We start from the raw sequence: 19860 nt of genomic DNA, 5'->3' as shown, positions 1-19860 counted from the left end.
GAACAGCGTAGTTTGATTAAAAAGTTGATTGGAGAGGGGAAAACTTATACGAAGGTGCAAAAAATTATAGGCTGTTCATCTACAATGATCTCCAATGCTATAAAATGGACAAAACAACCAGAGACGCGTGGAAGAAAACGGAAAACAACCATCAAAATGGACAGAAAAATAACCAGAATGGCAAAGGCTCACCCATTGATCAGCTCCAGGATGATCAAAGACAGTCTGGAGTTACCTGTAAGTGCTGTGACAGTTAGAAGACGCCTGTGTGAAGCTAACTTATTTGCAAGAATCCCCCGCAAAGTCCCTCTGTTAAAAGACGTGCAGAAGAGGTTACAATTTGCCAAAGAACACATCAACTGGCCTAAAGAGAAATGGAGGAATATTTTGTGGACTGATGAGAGTAAAATTGTTCTTTTTGCCACAGACAGTTTGTGAGATGACCCCCAAACTCTGAATTCAAGCCACAGTTCACAGTGAAGACAGTGAAGCATGGTGGTGCAAGCATCATGATATGGGCATGTTTCTCCTACTATGGTGTTGGGCCTATATGTATATCGCATACCAGGTATCATGGATCAGTTTGGATATGTCAGAATACTTGAAGAGGTCATGTTGCCTTATGCTGAAGAGGACATGCCCTTGAAATGGGTGTTTCAACAAGACAATGACCCCAACCACACTAGTAAACGAGCAAAATCTTGGTTCCAAACCAACAAAATTAATGCCTCGCAGATGTGAAGAAATCATGAAAAAATGTGGTTATACAACTAAATATTAGTTTAGTGATTCACAGGATTGCTAAAAAAGCAGTTTGAACATAATAGTTTTGAGTTTGTAGCGTGAACAGCGGCTACTATTATTGTGAACACCCCCTTTTCTACTTTTTTTTACTAACAGCCCAATTTCATAGCCTTAAGAGTGTGCATATCATGAATGCTTGGTCTTGTTGGATTTGTGAGAATCTACTGAATCTACTGGTATTGTTTCCCATGTAACAATAAGAAATATACTCAAAACCTGGATTAATCTTTTTAGTCACATAGCACTACTATTATTCTGAACACTACTGTAGGTACCATCACACTGAGTGGAAGAGCGTTGAGATAACCAAAAAGGCGGAGGAGCATGGCCTAACATGTAAGTCTGACATTGTCTTTGCATGCATTTTTTTAAGTGTCCCTTGGGTTTTCTGTCATATGTCTCTCAATGAATATTGTGTCACAGCATGAAGTGTCTAATAGTATACAAATGATGAATGTTTATGAGTTCAATGGTACGAATATTTCATGAGGTGAAAGGTGGAACATTCCATTCAACGAGGTCACTAATTCTTTTTCCTCCATCATTTTTCAACCTTGCACTGGTGAACATGCAAAACTGCTGCATTTACTCTGTAACACAGGTTAACTGCAGCCTGACGCACGGATGCACACACCGGCCGGACTGTGCAGGAGTGTCTTTCTTTGGACTGCATTTAAAAAATGTGAAAGAATGGATGCTGTGAACTGAAAACCCACAGGGACCAAGTGTGGGAGGGGTGGGGGGGGGGGGTTGGACCAAACCCATGCCTAAACGTGCACCAACGTCACGTTACATGGCATTACATGGATTATACGTGGCTTGATGTGCATCACAAGCCATTCAAGGCTGGACAGGGCTCAAATGACAGGTCATCGTAGCTGATTAGAGGCTGATAGCTGGCACATGTGAGATACTTCGAGGCACATAGAGGCTTCTTCATACAGGATACGTGGTAGATTTAAATTAATTACATTTAAATTAATTAAAATTATGCATTGTTGGAGCATAAAGTGTCATATTTACAAGTAGCTTCTATTTTACTAACAGTCAGAGCAAGGCCTCATCACTATCTTACTCAAAAATCTCTCAGCCTAGAACACAGCTGTTCACAAGCATACTATGTATTTAAGGCTTGATGGCATTATTCTACCCAGTTAATTAATGATTTGACAAAATAACAAGACGGGAACAACAAATTATAATCAGTAGGACAGCGCCATTTTGTTTGAACCCCTGCATGGTGATTTGACCACATCTGGGGACAGCCTAGTGGACCTGCCCATTGAAACGTGCCGGTTTAAAATGGTGCGTTTTTGCTTTCGGCTGCAATCACCGAAGAAGTGGCGAAAAGTGCAGTTTTTTCATTTCGCAGTGAAGGGAAGACAAGGCAAATTGGACAAGTCGTGCCATTAAGTGTTAGCCTACACACCTAGCCACAGTAGCTGTGTTCTCTCACCTGCACAACCACCTTGACGTGTTTGTGCCCCAGGTCATAAACAAACCGCAACATATGTCCACTTTCCACCATATTCACTTTGTTTGCTATGTAATTTGCCCAAAAACTCAGAGAAAGTATTGTGTTTCTGCTGGGGACGGATGAGGGCTGTCCCCGGATGTAGAAAAATTGTGTCATATTTTACCCCTTTAGCGCCCGCCCTCAAATGAGACTACGGTGCCCAATTAAAGGACAAATGCTGTCCAAATGCTGATGTTCATGTACATCATGTATTGAAACACTGGTGGTAATCAATCCGAGTACCTGACTTACCTTTGACAGTTGCATCCTAAAAAATTAAAAAAATTGTTTAAGCGGAAATACAAGAGTATCAATGATGCATTGCAGTAGAGTTCTAAACAGGGGTTCAAAAGCTGTTAGCCATTGTGAGCAATTGGTGGCAATTTCAGTTTGTCATATGGAAAGTTGAATAGCTACACAAAATTGAAAGGAAAAAAAATGCAGTATGCTTAAAACATTGTTTTAGGCAAGATCCCAAAATATTGATTTTTATTTTTTGCTTTATTAAACTACAATTAAATATAAATATCGTCACAGCCCATCATGCAATGAAGCGGTGTTCAGTTCATAATTGTAGGCATGTAATTTCTGTGCTGTGTAAAATATTTTATAGGGGTGCTGGAAAAAAATCGATTCACGCCCGAATCACGTTTATTTATTATGATTCTGAATCGATCCAAAATGTCCAAGAATTGATTTTTAAAAAGCATTTTTTTAAACATTTTCTTGCTTACTTGCTGTTTGTACTGTTTGTCAGGCAACGGCCTCCGTACTACAGCGTCCCCGTGAGGGGGGGGGGGGGGGGGTCTGGTGTGCTTCAAACATTCGTGAGCTGTAGCTTAGCATGGTGGACGAAGCGCTAATTCAGCCAGCACTGTCTTTGCTGAAGGCAAATGTTTGGGCGCATTTTGGATTTTATTATTTGCTGCGTAAGAAGGAGCTTGACATGACTTATGCAGTGTGCAGAATCTGCAAAATGAAAGTAAAGTACTTCAGAAACACTTCAAATCCGCAAGCCCACATGCTACGCCATCACCCGGAGCTAAAAGAAGTGGAGCAGCGGTCTCTGCCGACTACTGACCAGCGCTTCGCTAAAGTGCCAGCCAACTCTGAACGAGCAAAGCAGATAAGTAAATTTACATCTAGAATCACTTGATTAACCTTGTAAAGTTGCATTTTCTTAAACATTTTTTAAGTAATATAGCTATTTCTGAGAGCTCTTTCAATCGAAAATCGATTCTGAATCGAATCGTCACCCCAAGCATCGGAATCAAATTGAATCGTGAGTTGTACGATTAACATCCCTAATATTTTAAGTTTTTGTGTTATATTGTGTGAGGTTTGTGTTCATGTTGTTGTGTGTGTTCTCCCAAACATTTTGGTGGACATTAATGTAGGGCCCCCCATGTGACTTTGGGTCGCTGGTCTTCAGCCCAGTTAAACCTCTGCTTTAATACACCCCTGGTTCTGGTTATTGATGGATTTATCCATGTCTACACTTTATTCACAGGTGTTATGCACCTTTTGCTCAGTAATTTAAGAAAATCCATGAAATTTGTTATAAGAATTAATCAGAATATTTTAATTTTACATTCATGTGCTACACATCGGCTGAAAATACATGTCCGCATCCACAGCTGATGGTGAGTCACCTGCTCACCGATAACAAATGCCTCCTTATCTACCCTCAGTGCCAGTTTTTGCAGCTACTTAAACAGCATGGCATTACCAACAAGCTGTGCACGGCAACTTCTCTAGATGCTTATGCAAAGGAGTTAATCAAAATACACACACATGAAATTCTAAAAGGCATTTATTTGTATTTTCGACTGAAGCAATAACTGTACAAATTCAACCGATAATTACGATCCCACACAACATTAAATTTCCATTAAATACACAATTCAACATTCAAATCTTTATACCTATGAGCCAAACAAGCCACATTCGAGAACTTTCACAGTTGCGAACATAAATGTAAACGCAATTTATTTTAGAAGCAATTAGTCTTTAAAATATGTTACTCTCCAACTAAGCCTCCCTCATATTTTTTTTAGCTTCTTCCTTTTTCAATGGAGGTCGCCATAGCAGATCCATTATGGATCTACATGTTGATTTCCACATTTTATGCGGGATGTCCGTTCTAACACAACTCCACATTACATGGGGAACGGGAAAAGGGGGGGGGGGGGGGTTGGTCCTTAATTTATTTCAATTTACTTCGTTTATATAGAGCCAAATCACAACAAAGCTGCCTCAAGGCGCGTCACACAAGTACGGTCTAACCTAACCAACCCAAGCCTCGAACTGGGAACCTTCTGCTCCTGCTTGATCTTAATATTTCAGGACTGCACATGCTGGCAGACACATATACAATAAGTAACATGGTTTTTTTTAGTGGTACTGTAACATTTTATTGTACAAACTTCACATGCAAGCTGAAAAGGAGCGGAATAAACAGCTCAAGGGTATAATGTTTTGATAGTATACGATTCATTCATCATCATGTCGGTGACAATAACACAATGGACAAACTCAGACGAAGCATCGCTACAAAGAGAACGACAAAGGGCCGCTGCATTCTGATATTTATGAAGCAGCCCAGTCTCACATTTTTCTTCGTCCTCCCATCACGAAATGATTAAAATTTTCGTGGCAGGGTTTTTTAAACTCACTATTACTAACCCTACTCCTACTCCAACCCTAACCTTAGCCTGCTTCCGGCGTAGGCGATGCACATTACGCCTGTGTTCAGTGGCCATTTTGTAACCCAATATGGTGGGAATTCCCACTGGTCATACCTTGCAACGCCACGAACGTGAGACAACGTGACCAAAACAGAAAAACATGGCGGCCTCCTTGTTGGAGGATGGTGCTGTTGATGATTTGACTCCTGTAAAGCCATAATTTACAAAAGGGATTTGTTTTGTATGTCAAAAACATGCAAAGGACGCTAGGAAAGTTGTTGTGCAAATTTAGCCTATTTGCTACAGAGATATGTCAGATTATACATCAATGAAGGGTGGATGTGCCGTTTGTGCTCAGAGAGACTAGAAACAATCCAGAAAAAGGTTGATGCCTTCAGAAGCGATGTCCTTAGACACGTCATAAGTTATGCACCAATCAGAGCTCAGAGCTCTCAACTAATCACAGTAGGGGAGGAGACCCGCGGTACCTGGCTCTTTTGAGCCACTCCAGGCTACCTGAATTATGTGCACCCGTCACGGAATGAATTAGAATAAATTTGTGCTGCCATTCCGAAAACCTTTGCAGTTTTCGTGACAATATGACGAACCAATAGATTAATATATATTTTGTGCTGCTGAATCATGTCGTTAGACTGGATTGTTATGACGATATCGCTGAATAACAACAGGCCATGCTGGATGCTGCAGATGAAGTAACAGGCAGCTTGTTCCATTGTGCTGACAGAACACCTGACTCGTGTCAGAAGGCAGGAGGTGGACTGCCAACCATTTCACTTACACAGGGGACTGACTGTTATTATTACTGCAGTATACATACCACCACAGGCAAATGCATAGCTAGCACTTGGTCACATGTATGATTCCATCAGCAAACAACAGTTCATACACTATGATGGTGCTTTTGTCATCGCTGGGGATTTTAATGAGACAAATCTCAAGCCTGAACTTCCCAGGCTATACCAACATGTGAAACGCACAACACCTTAGACCATGTCTATGCACCAACTGTGCATAATTAGAACAAAGTTCTTGAATCTTGATTGTGAATCTTGTGTAGAATAACAGTTATACCCAGATTTTATCAATCCGAAAGCTTCTGATATGTAAAATAATGTAAAACGCAGTGTAAGAATAGGCAGTGCAATGAATTTATAATATTTAAAAAGGTGCTCAGGGGTCTATATGGGGGTGGTGGTGGGGGGGGGGTGCAGATAGGGATCCAGATATGGAAGATGTGTTGGCACTTAATGAAAGGAGATATGGCATATCAGACTTGATTGTTAAATATCAATTCCACTGAATTATTGACGTTATGTCCAGCTCCCAGCTTCTAAAAGACATGAGCGTGTGCTTTTCTTCTCTTATACCAATCCTCAAACCACACAAGTTTGCTGAAGCAGCTGTCGAACACTGTGGTGGTGGTGCCAACACGGGCAGAAGGTCCACCAGTATTTCATAAAGGCTGACATTCAGCACTAAATCTTGGGGTTCTCAACAGTTCCCAAACTTATCTCTTTGTTTATCTGAAGAGTTTTAAAGAGGTACAATACACCGTGGATCTATGGTGTGATGCTTCCCAAAAGGTCAGGGGTCAGGTAGCCTTCTGGTGTTGGCATGGCCTTTGGCATTATTATCTGTGGGGTGGGCACTGAGTCCGGAGTCAGCAGAAGGCTGTTTCTTATGTTGACGCCATCTACCACAGTGTAGACCGGAGCAGGGTGAGATGGGATCACATCTGATTCACGCTGAGGACTCCAGTCATCTGCAGATGATGGAGGCAGTTCTAAACTGAAGTCTTCTTTACTCTGGCAAGATTCAGTAACGATCACCTGTGGACTCGCAGTACTGACTCCTGAAGTGTAACCTCCATGATCTACATTCACCATCATAAGCTTCAGCTCTTTCTTTTCCTTTTCTTTTTCCCCATTGTCCATCTCTGAGTCTTTGTTCTCTGCATTCTGGTCCTCATGTTCCAGCAGCACCTCTCCAGATGATTTCACTTCACTCACTTGGGTGTACAGCGCTTCCCTCGTCGGGGATGTAAAGGAAGGCGCACCAGCCGGGAGGCTCTGGAGGTCCGGGGAGGCCGATGGGCATGACACCTCCGTGCTGATGGTCGGGTTCGAGAGGAGTGAATGGAATGGTGCCATTTCGGGGTCAATGGGAAGGTCCGGGTCACAGCAGCTGGCATGGCCCGAGTCGTCGTCTCTGAAGCCCATGGAGAGCGGGGAACAGTGGGTGGACAGGGAGGGGTCCATGAGACAGTCCATATCCAAGTCGGTCAGTCTGTCGTTGTGCTCTTCGATGTCTAAGTCAATGAATTCCACCCAGGGATCGTTGTTGTACAACTCTGGTCTCAGATCAGGATGACCACCTAAAATGGAGGTTAACTCCTTCAATTTGCCTTTCTGTAAGATAAAAAAGAACACGATTTGAACACTTATTTTCAAAATTCTTCACACTGAACAAGTGTTGTGAGCTCACCCCGTTAGTTCCTGTCTTAGTCTTTTGTCTGTGTGTTTAGTCCTCCTCATCTGTCATGTGTGCTGGTCATGTCTGTCCCCTGTGTGCTCTTCCTCCTGTCTCCGGTCTGTGTGTGGCTGTGTCCCTGCTGTCTGCTGTGGGAATGTGTTAGAGTGTGTCTGCCTCTCTGCCTCCCGAGTCCTGTGCGTGTGTTTGTGGAGTCTGGCGCATGTGTACGCGTGATCTCGGCCCATGTCTGTGGTTAAATGTCATTTGTATGTGTGTTCTGTCTCGTCTGCAACTGGTGGTCCTGTATGTATGTGTGTGTGTGTGCATCATGCATGTTACTTCTGTCCATTCTCTGTCTGATGTTGTGTTGGTTTTTCATTTGTATGTTGTGAACAGTGATGCTGGTAATGTGTTTTTTTTCAGTAACGACTAATCTAACGTGTTAATCTTTCCAAATCAGTAATCAGATTACAGTTACTTCTCTGAGTCACTGTGCGTTACTATTATTTTTGTATTGTGGGTCAATCACAGCTTTACAACAGGTGTTCCGACGAGATGCAGCGGGAGGTCTGAACTGCCCACTTCCAGCGAGCTGCTGCACAGAGCCGCATCCACTGTGCACCTCAGCTCTGAGTTGAGGAACATTTGTCTCTCAAAGTGCGGTGGCACTCAGAGCTATTGTTTTACAAAGACATTTTTATACTTTTTTTTCTTTAAAACTCTGTGCCACTCTGTGTTTGTCCTTGTTAAAAACAGCTGATCCGCAACGTGCAAATGCTAACACTTTTTGTCTACCCAAATGCACCCAAGTCTCTTTCTGAGGACGACATGATGTAAAAAATGATAAAACCTTCTTACTTGTCATTATGGTCATGCGTTCTGCATAAATAAACGTTATCCATTCTTCCTGCTCAAACAGCAACCAGGGGCCAATCCATGCGGAAAGGGAGTGTGGGCGGGGTGGGCGTGGCTCCCCATAACAACCCTAGATTAAAGGTCCACTTTTGAAGACATACTATTACTACTACTAATACTACTTAATAATAACAACAACAACAATAATTTCAACAACTAAAATGTTTAGAAATAATTAAAATGTTAGAAAAATTTAGAAGGAAGTTACATTTACAAATAATGTAGGTTAGAAATGGTAAGTTTTACTGTTACAATGCTGTCAACAGTTAAATATGAGCTCAAGAAAGGTGTCTTTATTTTTTTAATTAAACAAGTATTTACGTTCACTGAAGTCAAGAAAGGGTGACTACAAAGTGAGTATTGGCAAAACCGTTTGTCATTTTCATGTTGAGGTGCGGTGGTGGTGGTGGGGGTGTCGAGTCTGTTGACAGCTGCTGAAAGTAACTAAAAAAGTAACTCGTAATCTAACCTAGTTACTTTTAAAACTAGTAATCAGTAACTGAACTACCTTTTCAAAGTAACTGTGGCAACACTGGTTGTGAATATGTCTGTCCCTGACCTTAGCCCTGATGTCCTCCACCGTTTCTTGTGTACAGCTGTTTATTCTTAGTTTCTGGTCTTTGTTCTATTGCATCATGGTTTTTGTTGTGATTGTCATGTAGTTTTATATCGTTGATGTTTTGTTCTATTTTTTGTGTTTGTTTGTATACTAGGCTTTTATTTCCGTGTGGTTATTGTTTGCTTAGTTAATGATCTCTTTGTGTTGTGCTCCTTTAGTTATCACATGTTCTTGTCTGCCCTGATTAAGCACCTGTTGTTCATTAGTATGTGTATTTAAGCCTCTCCCTCCTCACTGTTGGTTGCGGGTCTACCGCATTGTTCTGGTGATTGTCGTTTGAGATCGTGTTTAGTATTAGACATTTCTCTGTAGCCTCTCGTTTGTATTTTTCTGTTTCCTGTCCCTGCAGTATTTTTTTTTTTTTGTTATTCCACGACTCCTGGCTCCCTCACGGAATGTCACGTCAACTCTGTTTGTTGTACAGGGGTATCACTTGGAATTATTAAAGCACTTTGATTTTTTTTGCATCCCTACTTCTGTGTCCTCGCTACCTGCATCTGGGGTTGTTTGACTTTGTTCCTGGCTTATTACCATAACAACAAGAAGCCAAAATCTCATTTATGGCCCTCCTAATCCTGGTTTGGTAACAAATATGAGTTAGCAAATCAACACATGTACGCACATATGCACGCATGCACACACACAACTAGCCTTTGATTCCAGAAATTTTAAACCCCAAGGTGAAACTCTTCTCATAAACGTCCTACAAAAGATTCCGTCAATTTCAAAACAGCATGAGTCAAGATTTTGTAAAAGACACGTCCAACATGCAGGCATGTCAGAGGTACATGAAATAAATAAGCACATTTGATTAATGTTATAAAAGTAAAGTTATGATTCTAATTAAAACACAACATTGACAGTCCATTGGCCAATAAGGACCAGGATTGATGTAAAAACATGATTATAAATAGGGAAATACCTTGAGCAGCTCGGGGTCAATTCCTTTGATTTTAGGTCCAGGGACAGGAGGTAAAAGGATCACCATCAATCTTAAGGGAAGACAAATTATAAACTCTCAATTTAGATATTTCAAAGTCATACATATTAATAATTTAAAAATTTACTATCCTGTGAAAGCTACAGCTGCTAGCATTTAACTCTTTTCTCAACACAAAACCTTTCAGACAAAGAAAATTTACTGTGCTGTCACTTCTTTAAATAACATTTCTGCTGGTGCAGCTTCTCCAGCTCAAGTGTATTGTGGTTAGGAGACACACAAAGACCATATGTGGAATTTTTTTAAACCTTCAGTCCTGCACATAAATCTTGGTGGCTATAAATGACTTACTTTTCCTGGTGGGATATGATAACTAACATCAGGATGGCCACTAAACACAAGGCGCCAAAGATGAGCAGACCTACAACAGGAAATCTAGAATCTGGAGGGAAAAAAACATAGATATACATGTAGTGCATATAGAATGCATTGTGGAATCACATTCAAAAAACCCCTATCTATATATTAAAAGCCAAGTGGCTTCTTTGTACATGCATGTGTGTGTATACCTTTGATCACAGAGAAACTGGGGAGAGCTGACATTTGCCGTTTGGCATGCTTATGTATTTTGGGTCAAGGATAAGCGCCACCAAAACGGTATGTTGATAGGACTGATATTTTTAGAGAAACTACGGATATTAGCTAACAACAGTGAATGCTAGATGTTGGTAATTACATTCTGGACTTGCACGCCATTCCAGCAGGGGGCGGTAAATCATCTAAAGCGAAGTGACCTTTGTATACGTGTATGCATATGTGCGTGTAGCTTCGAACATGGAGAAACTGGGGAGAGCTGACATTTGCCATTTGGTATGCTTATGTATTTTGGGTCGAGGATAGACGCTGCCAAAATGGAACATTGATAGGACTAATATTTTTGGAGAAATTACAGATATTACATAACAACAGTGAACAATATACGTTGATAATTACATTGTGGACTTACACGCCATTCCAAATCATTATAAAGACTTTACACAATTTATTACCACCCTTGAAAAATGTCAGCTACCTATTTTATAAACACTACCCAATGTAGAGCCTGTGGATCCCCACGGGCAACGCGCTAGTAATAAGATTATTTATATACTGAAGTGTATCTCATTAAAATTTAACAAAGTAATAATTGCACTGCTGGAAAGGAAAGAATAAAATTGTATGAAACACGTGAGCATTTTTAGTAGGAAGACACATAGGTAGGTTGTCTTGATTTCTAGCGTATCATAATTTGCGTTTGACTTTAAACCACTACCACCACAAATGGACATTATTAATATAAATGGATTATTATATGTGAATGACAATCCAATCATCTCAAGAATACAAGCTAAATTTACATACTTAAAAAATGTTGATAAGAGCATATCTATGCCGACACACACTGTTCTTTGTACCTTTTAAGGGAACGTGTATAAATATTGACTCGCTGAATTCTCCAAAGTCTTTCGAACCAAGTCTCTTGCACCGGACACGGACCTCATGGTCTATGTTCGTTTGTAGCCCATAGAGAGAACACTGCGTGCCTTTCTCAACGCTGACCTAAAAATAAAGTCAAAAATTCCAAATGTTTGCTAGAAAAGAAAATTACAATAACAGAAACACTGTTGTGGGCTGGGGTGTTTGGCTGGCTTGGGTTTTGTTTTCTGTTTCTCCCACCAGGTGGTATGCATTCAGGACTGAGTGGCTGAGCATTAGGACCTCACCCTGAACACCTGAGGCTTGTTTTCACATGCAGGTCATCAGGACTCACAGCTGTGGTGTATTCTGTCTTAATCAGAGATTGCTGCATTTAAACCTTGAATGCACAGTGTGTGATTGCCAGAGACTCGACCTTGTGAGCAGACGTGTGAGATCGACGTCAGGAGAACAATCTCACCATCACGGACGCAGAGACCGCTCCAGGTTTGACGCCACAGTCTGTGAAGGAGGATTGGGTGAGGTCTCACGCTCTTCAGCACACTTCCTGAGGTAATTTGGTTTTGGTGACTTTTATGAAGTAATGACAGTGGATTTGGTGTCCCTCACACCTTGTGTTATTGAGCTGTCACGTTAAATCTAATTGTCTAATCAGCTTCTGCTGCAGTGGAGATTTGAACTGAGTTGTTCCGTGCCTGCAGGGTGAGAAGCTGATGTATAGATTTAAGCCAGGAAGTGTTTGCTGATTGCATGCACCTTTGAGTTGTGTCTCTCTGTGTGGAGTTGGACTCACCTCATGTTTTCTTTCTTCACAGACTCGGTTTGTCGCGGCCACCTGGGGGGTGTCTGCGGGGTCCCTGGGTCCGAACTGCTGTGGCTCCGGACCGTTTGAGCTGTTAAGAGCGCGCCGTGTTTCCACCTCACCAGACCGCGGACTTTTTAGTTGTTTAGCACTGCATCTCACTGTTATGTTTATTAAATTCTGTTATCCTTTGAACCGTGCTCTGCTTATTTTATGCTGGGTCGGTGCGAAACATAACAGTAGTTTTATTGGTCTATTATCCGTTTCTTGTTTTAGTATGAGGTGTTTTTATCAGGGGTTAATTTGTTGTTTTTGTGGGTTTTAAAGCACTGTCTGTGGTCTGGTGGAGTTGAAAATGCAGGCTGTCTGGAGCATAGTTTGACCCAGGTGACTTTATGTTAGTCTGTTAGTCTTTTTTATTTCTTTTGGTTTCACCTCCCAGGGTTTGATGGGACGGTCCTCTGGGGGGTGATGGGGGGGTAATTGGGTTGTTTTTTGTTTTTTTTTTGTTTTTGTTGTGCCCTCTCTTCTCCTCTGGCTCCAGCCGTGTGAGCCGTACGTTGTCGGCGTTGCTGGAGTGGTGCAGTTTGGTTATGCTGGGCTTTTCCCAGGTAACCTCTGCACCCGGGAGGGGGGGGGTTTGGGGTATTTTTTATTTTTTTTAACTTCCCTGTCTTCTCCTCTGGCCCCAGCCGTGTGAGCCGTAGGTTGTCGGCGTTGCTGGGGTGGTGCAGTTTGGTTGTGCTGGGCGTTTCCCAGGTGACCTCTGCATCCGGGAGGGGGGGGGGTTCGGGATGTTGTTTTTTTTTTGTTGATTCCCTGTTCCACCTCCGGCTTCAGCGTGCCTTTGAGCCGTACGCCATCGGCGTAGCTGAGGTTTGGGGCAGTGGAATATACCCGCAGCTGGTGGCTGGTTTAAAAGTCGGAGGGGTGGCGCCGTCTTGTGCCGTACACCATTACCACTGTTCCACTCCTCCCGGTTGACTTTTGGGGTATAGTCGTGGTTGGTGACACTGGACGTACTTCCAGTTTCCACTGCGCTGAGGGGGTGGGGTTGTTGTTTTGTTTGTATGTTTTTTTTTTCCCCCCAGTTTCCGCCCTCAGGGTGTGACTATGGTGTCCTCTGGGGGGGAAAGGGCTGTGGGTCCATCTAGCCGTAGACGGCCGGGGCTGGGTCTGTTAGTCATGGGGGGGCGTCTCCTGGGGTTTGATGGAACGGTCCTCTGGGAGGCGCTGGGAGTCCCCGTGGGTGACTTTGGATCCCAGAGGGACCTCGGCTGTGGTTATTACTCCTGGAGCTGGCGGGATGTCCTCTGGGGGGTGTTGGTCCCTACATGTCGTCCGGGGGGGGGGGGTGTAAGAGTTTTTTTTGTTTGCAAGCTTAAGTTTGGGCTGTGTTTTTTCTTTTCTCCTCTTCCCGGGGTTTGATGGGACGGTCCTCTGGGGAGGGGGGGTTGGTATGGTTGTTTGTGTTTGTCTTTTTTTTGTTTTATGACTAAGCAGACTTTAACACATAGTCGGAAGAAGGCTGAGTGCACAGGTTCAAGAACTCCTGGCCAAAATTATGCAAAGTGAACAACTAAAGCAAGAGTCGACAGGAATGAACGCAAAGGTGGAGACTCTAACAGGTTTGCTAAATGAAACAGAGGGCAAGACCATTAAAGTCAACAAAGGATGTCTCTGCACTGGAGTGTCAGCTGCGGAGCAGTCTGCTGCAGACAGGCTCAGGGTGGGAAAGGATGAGCTCCAGGATGAGAGTGATGGTCTCGGCACGGAGTTCCCTGTTGACAGAGAAGAGGCGGCTGGAAGCGTGCGTTATCCAGCTGAGGGAAGAGCTGGAGAGGCTCAACATTGAGATGATCAATGACTGCATGAAGAAATTAACATTGCAGGTGGAGCAGCTGATGATGGAGCTGTCGTCAGAGCACAGTAACGCACAGCTCCTGGAGACAGGACTTTCCCAGCTGGATTGTCAGCACAAGGAGCCGAAACTGAAGCTGCAGGTGGTGTTTTTTGTTCCCAGCCAACATTCCAGCCATGGTCCCTGGAGGGGGGCTTTGTTTTTTCTGGCCCAGGTCCGTGTGGTCGCCGGGAGGCTTCCCGTGAGGGTGGGGTACTGTTGTGGGCTGGGGTGTTTGGCTGGCTTGGGTTTTGTTTTCTGTTTCTCCCACCAGGTGGTATGCATTCAGGACTGAGTGGCTGAGCATTAGGACCTCACCCTGAACACCTGAGGCTTGTTTTCACATGCAGGTCATCAGGACTCACAGCTGTGGTGTATTTTGTCTTAATCAGAGATTGCTGCATTTAAACCTTGAATGCACAGTGTGTGATTGCCAGAGACTCGACCTTGTGAGCAGACGTGTGAGATCGATGTCAGGAGAACAATCTCACCATCACGGACGCAGAGACCGCTCCAGGTTTGACGCCACAGTCTGTGAAGGAGGATTGGGTGAGGTCTCACGCTCTTCAGCACACTTCCTGAGGTAATTTGGTTTTGGTGACTTTTATGAAGTAATGACAGTGGATTTGGTGTCCCTCACACCTTGTGTTATTGAGCTGTCACGTTATGCTAATTGTCTAATCAGCTTCTGCTGCAGTGGAGATTTGAACTGAGTTGTTCCATGCCTGCAGGGTGAGAAGCTGATGTATAGATTTAAGCCAGGAAGTGTTTGCTGATTGCGTGCACCTTTGAGTTGTGTCTCTCTGTGTGGAGTTGGACTCACCTCATGTTTTCTTTCTTCACAGACTCGGTTTGTCGCGGCCACCTGGGGGGTGTCGGCGGGGTCCCTGGGTCCGAACTGCTGTGGCTCCGGACCGTTTGCGCTGTTAAGAGCGCGCCGTGTTTCCACCTCACCAGACCGCGGACTTTTTAGTTGTTTAGCACTGCATCTCACTGTTATGTTTATTAAATTCTGTTATCCTTTGAACCGTGCTCTGCTTATTTTATGCTGGGTCCTTTCAAACGCTGGGTCGGTGCTCCGACCGCGTCCGAAACATAACAAACACATTGTTTAGTTCTTGATTTTGTAAAATTATTTATATTATACAACAGAAATAAAGATAAATAAAATAATGAGTACAAATGCATGAATGCATGAATGTAAACAGAAAATACAAACAGTAAAGGTAGTATCTCACTGGGCTGCAACAACCTGCGAACGGCATCTGCGAGGGAATTTGCGCAGTTTGGCATGAGGTTCACTGACCCTCGCCTCAGTGGCGGAGCGGCACCCACGTGTCGCTACATTTTTTTAACAAACCAAAAAATTGGCCGCGATGAACTCCCTCACCAAATCCTCAGGTGGACCAACCAAAGATATTTCAACTGAACTACAGAAGTCTAGTGGCATTAAACTCAGTTGAAAGTTGAAATAACTTTAAAAATCTATGCAAACTGTTACATCAATTTTTCTCGTTGAGACAGCAGTTCCTTTTTTAGAGTGCACCAACAAGCTGTGCCTTCTATTGGAACTCAGTTTTCTGCATGGCATGGCTGTGAATGCACAGTCCAGATGTACGTGCACGCTGGACGCATTGTGCCGGCCACAGAAGAGCATATGAGCCAGATTCTCTCTTTTTATTTATTTATTTTACTGAGGACAGTAGTCTAATACTGCCGGCCAGCAGCAGGGACAGCAGACTTCACCTGTCTGATCTGGATTTATTGTTTTTATTTTCATTGTCTGTGAGGACATCAATGGAACTTGAGAGATGCAGCTCAGTGGACATCATTCTGTAACACCCCAATTCCACAGGACACTGTTCTATTCAGCCCAGTCTCACGTTTTTTTTTCGTGCTCCCGTGACGAAATTAGTCAAATTTTTGTGATGGGGTTTTTTTTAACTCACTATTCCTAACCCTACTCCTACCCCCGACCCTAACCTTAACCATAACCTAATCTTACTCTTTCCCCCCACCCTAACCATAACCGCCCCAACCCCCCGCTTCACTTTTAATTTCGTGCAGCCATCACAGAATGTATTAGAATGAATTTGTGCTGCCGTCAAGAAAATGAGGCGCTTTTCGTCACAATATCACGAACCAATAGATTAATGTATATTTCGTGCTGCTGAATCGCGACTTGCCGTGAGGCCAGGTTGGTTCTATTACGATACCCCACAATCCAGAAAAAGTGCAAAAACAAGATGAAACGGCTGGCTTTTAAAGGGCAGACCTGTCAACTTGCTGGCTTATAAAGTGCATATCTGGCAACCCACTCAAAAACAAAAGTAATCTGTAAGTCGGCGTGATGTTGTTTTATAATTGCCAAGGCAACAGCAGCGCCATTTTCTAGTAAGTGAATATGTCCATTACACACATGCTTTTGTGTGGTCGGAGAGTAACCAAATTTCAACAGAAATGGAGTTTTCACTTGTTAAATGAGCGACCAGTACCAGGTTAATTTCGGTGGTGAGGCGATAGCAAGCGACGTGTCGTTGCCATCATGTTACTGCTGTTTTCTCGTAGTAAGAGAGTTTGTATTTGTAAGTGATTTTCTATGGCAAGTGGGCTTCAAACAAGCGCCAGTAGACAGCCCGAAGCAAGCAAACACATGGACATTTGGAACTGGGCCGAAAGAGCAGCAGGAGCAAGTCCAGCGGAGAGGGAGAGAGAGAGGGGTTTATCAGTCGGACCTGCAGCCCGGAGGACAGACGCACAGCTGGTAACAGACGTTAACAGACGGTGGCAGAGAATGAGTCACTTGGAAGAAAAGCGCTTCATCAGTGAAGTTTCACAAAAACCACACATGAAAGATATTTTTTTTCTTCCCTGTTTTACACAAGGGGCCGTAACTTTAGCTTATCAGTGAGCCGACGGGACACCGATAACACCAGCAGCATTTGAAGGAACGAGTCACATCTCACAAAACAGAGGACATTATTTTTAACTTCAGTTGAAGTGGTGAAGTGGCAGATATTAATGATCCAGTCCGGGTCTGAGGCATGGCTGCCACACGAAAAAGCCACGTTAATGAGGAACAAATAAAAACTCCGGTGTGACACGGTGGACGAGTCTTGTTTCTTGCTCGCACCAAGAGTCCTGGTTATGGACTTTAATCCACAGAAAGGTGATTCACGACTGATATCTTGAAATGGCTTTAAGTTGCGGTAAGCTACGTTTGTTTTACGAGTGAGAGCATTTTACCGATTAAATGTGAATAGTGTTTTCAAAACGGGTGATGGTGTTATTTTATGCACAGCAGAAAAACATTGTCAATTGCTTTGGGCCCTAATTTTGTATTTAATTAACTGTACAGCTGGCGAGCAACACAGCACACTTTTGGTGTATTTACCGGATTATAACCAATCAAAATACTACAGAAGACAAAGAATTGCCTTTCCTTGTCACTTACTTTAAAATGGCAATGATGGCACGCTGCAGATCACGTGACCAATGTCCCGCTGTCCCACTTACAGAAAAGCTGTGCCTGGCTTCATTCTCAGGCAGAATCGCATCAAACGCTGCTTTTGCTTCATATTTTTACCCCAATGGAACACAACCAAACGAGTATCAAGCTGTACTCACTAGGACTACCCCATTTAAAGATGTCTGAAGACGTGATTAAAGCTGTTAAGACTACAAACACCCAGAAGTAACTGCATAATGATGCTGATTTGTCAAATCTGGATGAAATTTTTGAACAGCTTGAAAATTTCACCCTGATTTTAAAACTGGTGTTGATGATGGCCATAACTACTACATATACAAAGTTTGTTCAAGATTGATAACCAATGGATCAAGGACGTACTGTGATGCTTCAAAACATGCCCAGATGTCTTTTTTTTATTATTTATTTTATTATTTTTTTTCTTCCTAAAGTTGGGGGAATGTTCACAGCCTCTTTCACATAATACCACTGTAATAGTTATACTGTAATAGTCACATAATAACACAGTCATCCTGAGAACTGTCTGTGCAAATGTGCCATCATTTTAGCTGTGCCAGTGGCGCTGAACATCCATAAGCGTGCTGCATGGTATTCACGCGCAAGCCCTTGCGCCTGCAAAGACCGCGCTAGTGCCACTCAACTTTCGCATGTGTGCTGCTCGCCATGTCAGTCATGGCTCTCGCACAGTATGTGTGCAGACTGTTCGAGATTTGTGGCCGTAATTTTTGCTGCCGTTCTGGACGCCATTCAGCAGACAGTCGGCCGTCATGCGCTCACGTGTTAAGAGGCCCAATTCAAGGAGATTCCACATGAGAAAGTTATCGCCTGTTTTTGCATGATTTTGTGTCCCCGCCTCCTCTCCACCAGTCGTGCGCCAGTGAGATACGAGCCTAAAAACCTTCAAGTCTTAAAATGAATGAAATTTATACACGTTTTGAATAAATATTTCATGTCATGAGTCTCTTTGGATAAAAAAGCATCAACTAAATTAATGTAACATAATGTAACGCAACATACAACCAGCTAAAACAGCACCCACCACTTTCCATAGGTCTGAGTTGGCTGCACGGTGTTGGACCTCATACTGGAGCGTCATCCATCCTGTTTCAACATCTGCAGACTGAGGCGGCCGCCAACGTAGCATTATGTCAAGGAAGTTGCCAGTCATACTCACATTCAGCAGTGTCCAGTTAAGATCGACTGGGGGATCTGGTTGTACTGCAGACGACATTAGTGAGGGATTTTAAAACAGCAGCACTATAAATAGTTAAGAAAACACAAATCCACTATTTATTACACTTTATGGAAGCACTGTACTGTAGTATACTATCCACAAAAACCAAAAGAACAAGGTCACAGATAAAAGACACGGAAATGAGGTTCCTCCATTGAGTATCTGGGTTTACACTCAGGGACAGGGTGAGAAGTTTTAATATCTGGGAGGGACCTAGAGTAAAGCCATTTAGAGAGAATGGTCCCTGGTCGTCTCTCAAGGAAGATCTTGGAGTGTGAGATTGATAGACAAGGTTGGGTAGGATTACTTTGAAAGAATACATGTGGATTACATGTATGTATGTACATACATTTGGATTACTTGTAATCTGATTACTTTTGGATTACATTTCAAAGTAATCCTACCCAACCTTGTCGACAGATAGGGACAGCGTCTAATGTTTCATGGATGCTGTACTGAACCGTCACGGTGAAGAAGGAGCTGAACCAGAAGGTGAGACTCTGAATTTGCCAGTTGATTTACACCCCTATAGTCATGAACTTTGGGTAATGACCCAAAGAATAAGATCGCAGATACAAGCAGCAGAAATAAGATTCCTCCATCAGGTATCTGGGCTAACACTCCTGGACAGAGTGAGAAGCTCGACTATCTGGAGTAGAGCCACTGCTCCTTTCGCAACGATTGGATCCAGCATCTGGGCATCTGGTGAGAAAGCCCCCTGGTGGTCTCCCTAGGGAGGTCTTCCAGGCACATCCAATTGGGAAGAGGCCCTGAGGAAGACCCAAAACTCACTACAGGGATTATATTTCCCAGATGGCTTGGGAACACTTTAGGATTCCCCCGGAAGACTTGGAGGACTTGGCCGTGGTTAAGGAAGTGTGGGATGAGCTGTTTGATATGCTGCCACTGTGGCCTGGACTCGGAGAGGAGGCAGAAAATTAATTGTCAAACTTTATTGCAGACTCCAACGTCCAAATAGACATA

General features: G+C 43.2%; 1 protein-coding gene across 2 annotated transcripts in view; it reads right to left on the bottom strand.

Annotated features, from left to right (window-relative positions):
* Window positions 1-4115: 4115 nt before the first annotated feature.
* Window positions 4116-19860, bottom strand: part of ghrb (growth hormone receptor b) — a 42936-nt gene continuing 27191 nt past the window's right edge. For both annotated transcript variants that reach the window (XM_034191983.1, XM_034191982.1), the window contains 5 exons: window positions 18682-18860; window positions 11429-11573; window positions 10326-10416; window positions 9957-10026; window positions 4116-7436 (listed from right to left, as the gene is read on the bottom strand). In XM_034191983.1, coding sequence (XP_034047874.1) covers window positions 6588-7436; window positions 9957-10026; window positions 10326-10416; window positions 11429-11573; window positions 18682-18860 — 1334 coding nt within the window. In that variant the 3' untranslated portion in view covers window positions 4116-6587. The remainder of the gene's footprint in view (window positions 7437-9956; window positions 10027-10325; window positions 10417-11428; window positions 11574-18681; window positions 18861-19860) is intronic.

This window comes from Thalassophryne amazonica, chromosome 17 (assembly GCF_902500255.1).
Source record: "Thalassophryne amazonica chromosome 17, fThaAma1.1, whole genome shotgun sequence".
In the NCBI taxonomy this organism is placed as follows: domain Eukaryota; kingdom Metazoa; phylum Chordata; class Actinopteri; order Batrachoidiformes; family Batrachoididae; genus Thalassophryne; species Thalassophryne amazonica.
This window is presented reverse-complemented; position numbering and strand designations above follow the sequence as displayed.